This window comes from Myxocyprinus asiaticus, chromosome 25, assembly GCF_019703515.2.
Source record: "Myxocyprinus asiaticus isolate MX2 ecotype Aquarium Trade chromosome 25, UBuf_Myxa_2, whole genome shotgun sequence".
Classification (NCBI taxonomy): Eukaryota; Metazoa; Chordata; class Actinopteri; order Cypriniformes; family Catostomidae; genus Myxocyprinus; species Myxocyprinus asiaticus.
In genome coordinates, this window is record NC_059368.1 from 36,476,624 (window position 1) to 36,490,310 (window position 13,687).

Consider the following 13,687-nt stretch of genomic DNA (forward strand, 5'->3'; position numbering starts at 1 on the left):
TGTCATAAAAAGGTCAAAACATCTTTATAATTTTAAGAGGCCAACTGACCATAACACAATCATGAGGGTCTACAGGGGTCCTCCTAACCGTGATAGCGGTTTCTACCTGTTCTGTGGTTTTTTGTCACATGACAAGAAACAAAATGGTTTCCTGTATGTTGTTTAAACCACACTACACTGACTTTGATTGGGTAGACTTTTTTTTAAATTAGCACTTAACAAAATTAACAGTTCAAAACAATGTTTAAAACAGTTTAAAACTTACAAATAAAATAAAAATAAAATATTATGCCAAACGAATTAGCGTTTCCATCAGTTTCAGTCTTTTACTTTTTTTTCTTTATTTTGATCTCAGGTCAGTTATAAAACTGTGACATTTTTCACTTGAAGCCATCAAAAAACAAAACAAAATTAATTTTAAGAAATAGAAAGCATGTTTATCAAAGAAGAGGTTTATTCATATCATTATACAAATGAAATGCATTTTTATTTATGTTTTTAATTTTAAATAAATTAGTAGTCTGACACACTAAAAATGAATGTCACTCACTCAAGCACAGAATGCAGCACTAATCTTAAAAGTACACTCAGTAAATTGTCATCAACTCAGTTTGTGTCATCTTGGACTTACAGTGACACCTAATGGTGTGGATGTAGCATCATTCAAAATCAGTAGTTTTCAGTTACAGATGGCAGATTTGTAGAAATCCACTATTCACAATCAGCCAGGGGCGTAACTAGAGAGAGGGCAGGGTGGGCAGCCTCCCTAGGGCCCGTTGTGAGAGGGGGCCCGCAACGGTCGACCAAAAGAAAACATAAATATGACCGCTGGCCTGAGGGGTGATGCAAAACGTCTAAGACCCCCCAAGGAGGAGGCCCGAAAGTTTATTTGCACTGGGGTCCGCAAGATCCAAGTTACGCCACTGCAATCAGCCGTGATTAACTTAATCCAAGAGGTAAAAATCCAATAAAAAGTGATGGAGATTAAGCAAGTAGTGTTCAGCTGGTCTTGTGATTCTAAAATGGCAGCCCCCATGAGGCGCCCCTGCTCCATGTAGAATAAGATAGCTTTTATAAGGTTACTCATATGACTGGAGTCCTCATCTCATGTGAATGGTCATGATTTCATACATATGTTTTGAAATTACAATTCATTTCTTTAGGAGTAAAAGTTATTTAATGGGGAAAAAATTACTGAGTGCACCTTTAAAGGGATGCACCATCATGTTGATCCAAATCTGTATGACTTTCTTCTGTGAAACACAAAAGGAGATGTTAGGCACAATGTTAGGGACTAAGTGACTTTTACTGTATGGACAAAAGATGGAAAGTCATACGAGTTTGAGAGAACATAAAGATGAGTCAATTAATGACAGAATTTACATTTTTAGGTGAACTATCCTACTGTATAATTTTAATCATATTGCCACTTCAGCAGCTGACAGTGGGACTTAAATGCACAGAACCATAACAAGCTGCACAAACAAGTTACATACAACACAAATGTTAAATATTTAATCATTAATTACCACATGAGTCTAGCTTTGCTCTAATATAGTGCCATGGGATATCTACAATTTCAAAAAAACAAAAACAATAGAGAGCATGCTGATCCCTGCTAGCAAATTAGAAAAAGGCACTACACAGTCTGCTTTTTAAAAATACAAATGTAATAAAGAATTCTTCTAAACAGATTTAGCAATATCAAAACTGACCTGAAAAAGTAATTGCACTAAATCTCCAGAAAATGCTACACAGTGGTACAAATGTTTCTTGTTATTTTGAGTTCTGCCAGTACTGAAAGGACAGTAATAAAATAAAATCACTAGTATACATAAAATAAATCAGTAGGAAGTGACTTGGACATTTCACCCGATGCAATATAGAGCATTTGTTAGATTTGTTGTGGAAGAAAGAAAAAAAAAAACACAAAACCGATTCTTGTGGAAAATGTGGCTCTGTCGTTTTTGCACAAAAACTATGACATAGTTTCTTTCTCGGCCTGGATTCTCTTTGTGGTTGCACTTGGTCTTGCATTCAGCCACATTCTGCCAAATCACAACCATATTTGTGCTGAAAAACAGGCAAGACTTTCATTACATATGCTAAATTTTAGTTAACTAAGACTGCTGGGCTACAGTTCCTATTACAATCAGTACTTCCCCACTTATAAATAGATCTCAGAGGAGAATAAAGCATTCATTAAAGCAGAGACATTAAAACGTATTATTTCTCCATTTTTGGAGATCAAAGACTCACTGGATGAACTTCTTTCTTTGTTTCAGAGTCTGGTAAAGCTCAGCCGTGTTGGAAATCTGAAATGATGTATTCTGAATGTACTGTCATTGGCCTGCAGAAAGATAAAATGGGGTCGTTGGCTTCACAACACTCTAAAATGTTCTGAGCATGGTCTTGAGTTGTAACGTTTCAGCAACAGAAATCCGGTCGTGGTAAAAGCTCAAACCCGTCAGAAGCTCAATGTCTCGGATTCTCGCCACATGAAGCTGAAGCCACTCCTGGACCCACGAGTAACCAGTGCCATTCTGTAATAAATAAATTAAATAAAATACATTTTTAAACATTTTTTTAATAAAATAAATAAAATCTTCTACAATTATTGCATAATCTTAGAAATATCTGTATTATTTTGGCTCGCTATATTTTAACATATTATTTTTAATCAAGTAATGACTTTTCAAAAAGGAAAAAAACTATACAGCATGAAATAAAAGATTATTGGAATGAAGGAAACTGCAAACTGGCGTCTCCCGCTTGATCACTTGCTCGCTCTCTCTCTCTTTCTCTCTCTCTCTCTCTCTCTCTCTTGTGCACGCACTTTCTCAGTCACATATCTATCTATCTATCAATCTATCTATCTATCTATCTAACTAATCTCACTCTTGTCTGTCTGTCTGACGGTTTAGCTAGCTAGCTGTTTGTTTGTCTAATTGTTATGTCTGTATAAACTCCAGACTTTAAAACTTTCAGACAAGGTTTTTTCAAGCCAACATCAAAGTTTTTCAACAAACTTTAATATCTAGTTTAATTTTGCGCCACCAAAGAAAATAGTTTTTAAGTATTGTCCAAGCCACACACTACATGACTTATGCTTAGAGCACCACAAACACAGATAAGTGGAGTGATACAAACAGTGAAGTATCTCAGTGCTGTTATACTAAATATCAGCACTCTTGGGACGGCACTTGTGCAATTTAATTAAAGGACTGGAACTATCTTTAGTCTAAAATTAGATATCGTGCTTTTACAAAAGCGTATAATGCAACAGACAGTTGAACTCAAAATGATACTGAGGATTTCAAATCAAATCAACTAAAGCTTATGTTGTGGTTTAAATGATAACATTAAAAAAATTATACCGTGATAAGTAAACTGATTTAAATTGGGAGTGAGCAGGGCCTGTTAACATTTTGTCATCTACCTGCTCACTCCCAATTTCAATTTCTCTCAATTTCATTACCTGAGTGATTACTGTTCAACCCCATGTCCAAAGAAAGTTGGGACAAAATGGAAAATGCTAATAAAAACAAAAAGGAGTGATCTATAAATGTTATTCACCCTCTGCTATATGTGAAAGCACACTACAACAATATTTTTACTTTTGATGTTTTTTTTTTTGTTTTGTTTGTTTTTAAATATACACACATTTCAAATCAGATGATTGCAACACGCTCCAAAGAAGTTGTGACATTCGAGTGTTTACCACTGTGTAACATCACCATTTCTTCTAATAACACTTATTAAGCCTTTGGACACTTAAGACACAAGTTTGTTAAGTTTAGCAAGCAGAATATTCCCCCATTCATCCATTATGTAAGTCTTTAGCTGCTCAATTGTACAGAGCCTTCATTGCCGTATTTTGCGTTTCATAATGCACCACACATTCTCAACTGGAGACTGGTCAGGACTGCAGGCATGCAGGTCAATCTAGCACATGCACTCTCTGCTTATGCAGCCATGCACTTGTAATCTGGGCAGTATGTTTTGGTGTTGTCCTGCTGGAAAACCACTTCTGAATGCACGTGATCTCCGATCCCTCAGATGTCACTGTCTTAAAAACCGTCATTCGTCTGAATGTCATAACATTGGCTCGGGAACACTTCAGTAAACCTTTGTCAGTCAACACCATTCACCACTGTATCCACAGATGCAAGTTAAGACTTTACTATGCAAAGCAGAAGCCATACATCAACACTGTCCAGAAACACTGCTGACTTCTCTGGGCTCGGTCTCATCTGAGATTGAAGGCAGAACAGTGGAATCATGTTTTGTGGTCCGAGGACAACTTCAAACCACATACTGCCCGGATTACAAGTGCATGGCTGTGTATGCAGAGTTTGTGGGTGCTAGATTGGCTTGCCTGCAGTCCTGACCTGTCTCCAAATGAGAATGTGTGGACCATTATTTAGAGCGAAATATGGCAATTGTGATGTTACACAGTGGTTAACACTTGACTGTCACAGCTTTTTTGGAGCATGTTGAAGTCATCTGTTTTGAAAAGAATTCAGAATAAAACAAAAATAAATAAAAAATTCACGGGGTAAAACATCAAATAATGTGTTTTTTAGTGCTTTTAATATAGCACAGGATAAATACAATTTACGAATCACTCCTTTTTGTTTTTATTAGCATTTTCCATACTGTCCCAACTTTTTCGGAATCGGGGTTGTAAGATTTTATCATTTTTTTTCTTGTAACAATGAACACAGTGTTTCTCAGATTTAAAAATAAGAGGTTCAGTTGTGTATATATGCAACACAAAAGCTAATTACAGTAAATAAGCTAACATTTCTACTCTCTCAAACACTTCTACAGCACAGCCTAATGATCATTAAGGTTTAGATTATGAAAATCAGATTACATACATGACATGTTTCCAGATGATCAGGTCGATGTGGAAGAATGAAAGACAGAGCATCCAGAGGGCCGTCACAGCGCAGGACTGGCAAGGAAGAGTTCTTACAACTTGTAATAATCACAAAGAAATGTGTAGGGATAGATGCCACATTCCTGAAAGGAGAGGAGAAAGGTATGTATTAATACATCAAAATATCATCTGAATAAGGAAGGATGGCATTCTTATGCATTTCTCCCTCAGAACTTTTAATTAAAGAAATAAGTAAAACATTTGTCCACCAGTATGTGGGTTTAAAAGACAAAATCCTTTGTAAAGCTGCTTTGGAACAATATACTGTATATTGTGAAAATAGCTAACAGATCTTTTATAAATTCCACCAGCACTGGATCATTTGGAAAACTTACGGGGTTCCCTTGTTTATGAAGTCATAGATCCCATCAAAGTCTTTATCGAATATCGGTCCACTCACAACATTGACGCCATTCAGGTCTTGTGCATACTTTTCCAGCAAAACATTGTGGAAGTGATTCCAAATATCTGTCACAAAGACATGAGACATAAACAACATCTCAGTGACACTATGCACAAAGGTGAAGGCTCTTACAGTGAAAGAACATATACAACCAGCTTGGATTGACAATATGGAAAAGGCTTACATGAAAAGAAACTAAATGATATCCAATATGCTGATTACTACAGTACATTCAAAACATAAATAAAGTGCTAGTGCAGAGTGCTGTCCATTATTCTGTCTAAAAATAGATTCCACGTGATTCTGGGTAATTTAATGAACTACGGTAACACTTGATGGTCCCAAGTAGATATTTAACTGACTATAAGTGACTTATCAACTGGCTTGCTATAGGTAGTAAACAGTGTTTCAACAAACATTCAGTAGACTCAATAGCCTGTATAACAGCAGCAAAATAACAGCTTATCGACTGACTTGCTATAGCTAGTAAACAGTGTTTCAACAAACATTCAGTAGACTTTCAGTAGCCTGTATATAGATCTCTATTAATGACCTACTTACATTATTGTTGAGAACATCAGTTCATTAAAAGGTCATTAATAAAGATCTATATATAGGCAACTGAAAGTCTACTGAATGTTTGTTGAAACACTGTTTACTACCTATAGCAAGTCAGTTGATAAATGTAAGTAGGTCATTAACAAAGATCTATATACAGGCTACTGAAAGTCTACTGGATGTTTGCTGAAACACTGTTTACTAGCTATAGCAAGTCAGTCGATAAACTATTATTTTGCTGCTGTTATACAGGCTATTGAGTCTACTGAATGTTTGTTGGAACACTGTTTACTACCTATAGCAAGTCAGTTGATAAATGTAAGTAGGTCATTTATAAAGATCTATATACAGGCTACTGAAAGTCTACTGAATGTTTGCTGAAACACTGTTTACTAGCTATAGCAAGTCAGTCGATAAGCTGTTATTTTGTTGCTGTTATACAGGCTATTGAGTCTACTGAATGTTTGTTGAAACACTGTTTACTAGCTATAGCTAGTCAGTTGATAAATGTAAGTAGGTCATTAATAAAGCTCTATATACAGGCTACTGAAAGTCTACTGGATGTTTGCTGAAACACTGTTTACTAGCTATAGCAAGTCAGTCGATAAACTATTATTTTGCTGCTGTTATACAGGCTATTGAGTCTACTGAATGTTTGTTGAAACACTGTTTACTACCTATAGCAAGTCAGTTGATAAATGTAAGTAGGTCATTAATAAAGATCTATATACAGGCTACTGAAAGTCTACTGATTGTTTGTTGAAACACTGTTTACTAGCTATAGCAAGTCAGTTGATAAGCTGTTATTTTGCTGCTGTTATACAGGCTATTGAGTCTACTGAATGTTTGTTGAAACACTGTTTACTACCTATAGCAAATCAGTTGATAAATGTAAGTAGGTCATTTATAAAGATCTATATACAGGCTACTGAAAGTCTACTGAATGTTTGCTGAAACACTGTTTACTAGCTATAGCAAGTCAGTCGATAAGCTGTTATTTTGCTGCTGTTATACAGGCTATTGAGTCTACTGAATGTTTGTTGAAACACTGTTTACTACCTATAGCAAGTCAGTTGGTAAATGTAAGTAGGTCATTAATAAAGATCTATATACAGGCTACTGAAAGTCTACTGAATGTTTGTTGAAACACTGTTTACTAGCTATAGCAAGCCAGTTGATAAGTCACTTATTGTCAGTTAAATATCTACTTGGGACCATCAAAATAAAGTGTTACCTGAACGACTGCAAGTGGGTGAAAATAACTTGAGGCTTTAACAATTGATTGAAATAACAAAGTCTGCATGAGAGTGAACAACAAAGGAATGGACAAAATTTCACCTTATTGAATTGGTTTGCCATTACTTTTTATGAATAATACACCAATGAAGTAAGCATAAACAATGCACATGTGTAACCAAGCCACCAATTACAGGTAAATGTCCTTATGAAATGCTGCATACCCAAATGATAATCCTTACGTAATTGTTACTTTCACTCACTTTCAGATCATCACTCTGTGAATGCACTAAAATACATATAGTTTATCAGATGAATGATTTTTAATGAATTTCTAATGGAATGTTCAGTATGTCATGTTGGACGTCATTGAAGAGTTATGCTGCGTTCCATTCAACTCAGAAAGTCGGATTTTCCAAATTCCTACGAAGAAAAATGCAATGGAACGCCACTTGAAGTTGGAATTCCAACTTGGAAACTCGTGCAGAAATTTTCAACTCGATTTCGCCGAGATGCAGGTGTGTGACTTCACACAAACATGTCTGCACTCAGGGAGATATGCAAAGTAAGTGATAAACATTCACTTTTATGAATGTAAAATGTTTATTTTCAAAGTAATATCGATAAATGAGTCAAAGTACCTATATTACATAGGTGTATTAAAAATGGTAAATTATACTCTCTTTTGATAATCGTACATCTGCAGCACAAATGCTAGCGTTGCAGCATTGTTTATCAGTTGGTAAGTTTTGCACTTTTGTTTCCTTACATGTCATCTTCTGAGCATCTGGCAATGGAATGCCTTTATGGTTGGAGATCGGAGATATCAAGTAGGAATATCCCACATCCGACTTGAATGGAACGGAGCATTAATGGTAAAAATGACATTTTTACTAAACACTTGCACTACACAGAACGAAGACAGAGTTTACCATACACAGGTGTTGCAAGTACCACTGATGAGATTCTGAGGTTAAAGCAAAACATAAATTAATTTGGTACACATGATTAACTCCCATATTCTTTGAAAATTACTCTACAATCATATCTATAAACAGCAGGTCTGGCTTTTTGGAATATCACTTGCTTTCAGTACGGCTTATGTATACATACAGTTGCTTTCTTCCTAGATTTTTGAACATGGCTTGGTTAGCCAACTAAGTTTCAGTCTTGTGGCATACAGCCCGGTCTGCTGTAATTATTAAGCCTGGCTCTGATAAGCTGATTTTAATTATTGGCTAGAATTAACTGGTGAGCATTTACTTTTTCTTACGGCATCAGCTAGTGTTGCATAGCTTCATTAAATAAAACATAATAAAAAGTCAAATAATCAAATACAGTACAAAAAAATTTAAATTCTGTTTTCTGAACATTTACAATAATAAAGCAAGTTAGGAGTGTGGCACATACTTTTCACAGCTCAGTAGATAAGTGTTCTTTAACAATTAAACCACACACAAACAAGGCAGAGACAGTCATCTGAGGCTTTAAAGATCATTTTAAAAACCCAAAGTTGGCCAACACAGCAATGTGGTGTGTGCACTTTACACTAGCCACTGCGGTAATTGAAATTGAATTGAAAGTAATGAGGTTTTGGTAAGAAAATCGATGTGAATATTATTGTTACAAGCAGCAATTAAGCATGTTGTATGGTATATTACTTAAAGGAATATTCCAGGTTCAAGACAAGTTAAGCTCAATCGACAGCATTTGTCGCATAATGTTGATTACCACTCAAATTAATTTCGACTCGTCCTTCCTTTTCTTTAAAAAAAGCAAAAATCTATGTTACAGTGAGGCACTTACAATGGAAGTCAATGGGGCCAATTTTTGGAGGATTTAAAGGCAGAAATGTGAAGCTTATAATTTTTATAAAAGTACTAACATTAATACTTATGTTAAAACTCATGTATTAGTTGTAAAGTTGTTTAAATCTGCGTTTTAGGGTTTGTTGACATCGTCATGGCAACGAAGTTGTAAAATTAGCTCTAACTTTACACAGAAAATGTTAGTAAATGATTTTATCACACTAAAATCATGTTAACACACATACCCTTTATGTCTTGTGACTATAGTTTTGAAACAAAGAGTATTTTAACATTTACAGACTGGCCCCCATTCCATTGTAAGTGCCTCACTTGAACCTTGATTTTCCTTTTTTTAAAGAAAAAGAGGGACGAGTCGAAATTGATTTTAGTGGTAATAAACTTTATGCCACAAATGCTGTCGATTGAGCTTAACTTGTATTGAACCCGGAACATTCCTTTAAGAGTGAGGATCTACAAACGTGTCCCAAATTTGATTAAAATTACTAATTCTGTTAGGTAACCCCCCCCCCAAATAATCAAAACAAGCAAGAACAACCACCCATTATTTTTTATTTTATTTTTTTTATTTATTTGTTCTCTCCAATTTGGAATGCCCAATTCCCAATGCGCTCTTAGTCCTCGTGGTGGCGTAGTGACTCGCCTCAATCTGGGTGGTGGAGGATGAATCTCAGTTGTCTCCGTGTCTGAGACCGTCAATCCGCGCATCTTATCATGTGGCTTGTTGAGCGCGTTACTGCAGAGACATAGCGCATGTGGAGGCTTCACTCTATTCTCCGCGGCATCCACGCACAACTCACCACGCGCCCCACTGAGAGCGAACCACATTATAGAGACCACGAGGAGGTTACCCCATGTGACTCTACCCTCCCTAGCAACTGGGCCAATTTGGTTGCTTAGGAGACCTGGCTGGAGTCACTCAGCACGCCCTGGATTCAAACTCATGACTTCAGGGGTGGTAGACAGCGTCTTTACTCGCTGAGCTACCCAGGCCCCCACAACCCCCCATTATAAACTCAGGTATCATTCTTGACCCTTCATTGACCCTAGATGCCTATATGAACAAACTCTCTAAAGCAGCATTTTTCCAACTTCGTCGTACTGCCCAACTTTGTCCCTACGTTAGCCTGAAAGATGCTGAATCATTAGTCCATGCATTTATTACATTTCGCCTTGACTACTGTAAAGCCCTTTTTCTGTTGTGGCACCTAAGCTATGGAACACAATCCCCCTGGCTCTCCGAACTACTACCTCTATCTCTGAATTCAAATCTCAGCTCAAAACTTATTTGTTCTCCCAATATTATCAGTCATAATGTGTATATGCTTCATGTACTGCTCATTGTATTTGTATGCTTATCTGTATTCTGATTGGGCCCCTGCCTACACTGCATACACTTTCTATACTGTCTACACGATGTTATGTGTTCTTTTGTACTGGATTGAAATGTCTAATTGATTGCACAATCTGATATCTGCTATATGCAACTGCATTTGTTTTTGTTCCGGACTGGGCAACTGTCTGCTGTCCATATGATTGTCTATATGATTGTCTATGTGATTGTTATGTACTGTTCTTTATTGTTAAGTGTCCTTGAGCTCAGGAAAGGTGCTATATAAATGAAACATATTATTATTATTATTTATACCATGATCAGTGAAAACATGTAAATGCTTCATGCTGCAACCCCCCATGTTCAAGCCAAATCTACGCCTTTGAATGCTAGTGTTCTGGGGGGGTTGCTAGGGTGTTGCTAGGTCGTGGGGTTTCTTCAAATCCATAACCAAAAGTAAGAGAAATAGTGCAAATGCTTGCCTTAGTAAGCACCACGAATAATCCTGATAAAGACAACACAGTTATCAGCACTTCGGATCCATAATATAGCCTACAACACTGTTCAAAATAGCCCCAGAGGTAATGATGGGTAGAATACAGACTTTGTAATTCATTCCACATGGCTGCCTTTAACTTTGAATTTACTTTTGAAGTATAAAAGTAAACAGCAAATCTTTTGTAAATATTCAAATATGGCCATTCTGAAGAAAGACCATGAAACCATGCAACTCTTGCCACAACAAATAGTGCAAGTATGCTCAAGCATGCAAATTGCAAATACACATGGAGTCACAAATCATAAAAAGACAAACAGCCCAGTTAACAGGCATTCTTTCACTCACTACCATACAGTCTAACTGTGTGCAGTGTTGAAATCTAAGCAGAATGTAACAAATGCCTTACCTTTGAAAGCAGGAAACATGGGTACCATGTTGCTTGTAATTAATGAGTCTGACTGAGTTCCTGTAGGACTGAAGTCTGAGAAAGAAAGATATCATTTACAGAAAATCAGCCAGACAGAAAACAGCATATGACTTTACAAGCTATGATGTAATCTGTGCAGTAACAACAGCAGCTGTAATATCATGATGATATAAGGCCCTCCGATTCTGGAGTGTTTTGTTCATATTATGCAGTAAACACTTCTCTTTACTGCATTAATAAAAAATGTTTAAATCACATAACTCTATGACTACATTTACACAGTTAGTGTTTTGGATTGACAGTCGTACTGTGTTTTCTAACAGGTGTGACTCTCGAATTGTCCTGTTCATACAACAGCTTACAGGAGCGGCTCAAATACTGTCTGTATGAACAAATAACCAAAGTCAAGCCTCTTGTCTTTGGGCTTTAAATTATTTTTCTTGTACTGAGTGTAAAGGGCAGCATTTGAATCATGGCCAGAACACAAATCTGTTGGGAGTATCTTCATGAGAAGACTGTGACTGGTTCAAAAACCTTCGGATAGCACATACAATAGCTTATATCTCTGTAAACACACGAGACAAGCATGTGCTCAGTGCAGAGCTGCGGTCACAAAGTATGACATGTAAGACGACTAGTTTTCTAGCAGCCTGATCTCAATGAAATTTACATGAACATGACAACATTTTTGCAATTCAACATTTACGTGCTGTATAACACATTTTGCTGCAGGTTTCCAGTGAAATGTCCAGCTGGGGGCGCCAAAAGCAAGTAAAATGGTGTCGGATTCAGACGAGGTTTTAGGGTGAATTTTAGATGGATGTTTTTAAAACATACCTCCCTATGTAAAACTTTTGCCTGAACCTAATCAATAGTGTTTTCAAATATAAATGAGACTTTTAAAAAAGACATCCTTACCAAATCAATGCCTAAACTTAAACTTGCGTTAGAGTAAACGTGTGTCTGAGTAATTGAGAGAAAAATAAGGGTTTATAAAGTCATAATCAGCCATTAAAGTCATGATTTGAGTGTAAGTGATTAAAACACACAGTTGTTGTAGCACCTCTAGTGTTCATTTCACCTGGAAACTGCCGGGAATTGTACCTGGAGACACGTATAACAAGTTTAGCAAAAATGTATATAGAGTCACGTTTTCACTATGAGACCAGGTTGTTTTCTAGCGTTGTTCTGTTCACACAGCACAAGCTATTCAAACTCAACCTCAAAGTTCCCACACAAAATCTAAGAGAGGACAGAAAGTGAGGTGTATTGTGTGTTTTGTCTAAAGATCTGAATATAATACAGAAATACTGCTGGACTCACTGGGTGGTTGCAGAAGGCCAAAGGTCAAGATAGAATTGTTCTTGTAGAAAGCGCAGGACTGTCTCGCGCTAGCCTGCACACGCACATCAGCTCGCACGCATGTGTCTACTAACGGCAGCATGCTGACCTTTGTTTGACAAGGAGAGAACAAAGACAGACAGTGCTTAATTGATGACTTTTCTCTAACTCAAACACTCATCTAGTATATGATGCAAATCCTGTAAGGAACTAAACATTACAATGAGAATATCCTTATTGCTGACCATATAATCCACATTTCCATGCATTTACATTTGAAATATTTTTAAGCTTTACCAGAAGGTGCAGTTTGCTGTTTGCTTTGATTTGCTGACATGCTGATTACCACAGATAATTTTTTAAACAAAATTTAAAGGGGAAGTACATGGGACTAAGCCATAAACATTAAAATACTCACTGTTTCAAAAGTATAGCTACCAGACTTAAACATTATACTGTATGTATTAAAGGGATAGTTCCACCCAAAAATAAAAATTCTCTCATTTACTCACCCTCATGCCACCCCAGATGTTTATGACTTTTTTCTTCTGCTGAACACAAATTTAGATTTTTTTGAAGAATATCTCAGCTCTGTAGGTCCATAAAATGCAACTGAATGGTGATCAAAGCTATGAAGCTCGAAAAAGCACAAAAAGGCAGCCTAAAAGTAATCCATATGACTCCAGTGTTTAAATCCATGTCTTCTGAAGCGATCTAATTGATTTTAAATGAGAACAAGCCTAAAAATAGCTCCTTTTTACTATAAATTTTGATATCAGTAGTCTCCTTGGCAGTCATGATTTCAAGCTCGATTACACTTCCAAGTGCCACCTAGCACCCTGCGCAAATTATTTTATTAGATTACTTGTAGAGATCGCACAATGATCTGAGAAGCAGGAACGATGGCTCGCAATCACCGGATGAGCAGTCTGATTTGTGGATGTGCGGTTGTTACTGAGCAATATCAGACCGCTAGATGGCGCCATTGACCAATCAGAATCAAGTATTCCAGAGAGCCGTGTAATCATGTGGTATAATATTTTTCATATAACCCTCCTCCGAAATGGCGTAAGAACATTACTAACTGTGACTGATCACTTTACATGTCAGCCAAATTGC

General features: G+C 36.6%; 1 protein-coding gene across 1 annotated transcript in view; it reads right to left on the reverse strand.

The window, feature by feature from the left end:
* Positions 1-362: 362 nt before the first annotated feature.
* Positions 363-13,687, reverse strand: part of LOC127415792 (ectonucleotide pyrophosphatase/phosphodiesterase family member 1-like) — a 68,776-nt gene continuing 55,451 nt past the window's right edge. Inside the window, exons 21-25 of the mRNA XM_051654735.1 lie at positions 12,551-12,677; positions 11,207-11,281; positions 5,281-5,413; positions 4,884-5,028; positions 363-2,543 (exon numbers count right to left, since the gene is read on the reverse strand). Of these exons, the coding sequence (XP_051510695.1) occupies positions 2,391-2,543; positions 4,884-5,028; positions 5,281-5,413; positions 11,207-11,281; positions 12,551-12,677 (633 nt within the window). The 3' untranslated portion in view covers positions 363-2,390. The remainder of the gene's footprint in view (positions 2,544-4,883; positions 5,029-5,280; positions 5,414-11,206; positions 11,282-12,550; positions 12,678-13,687) is intronic.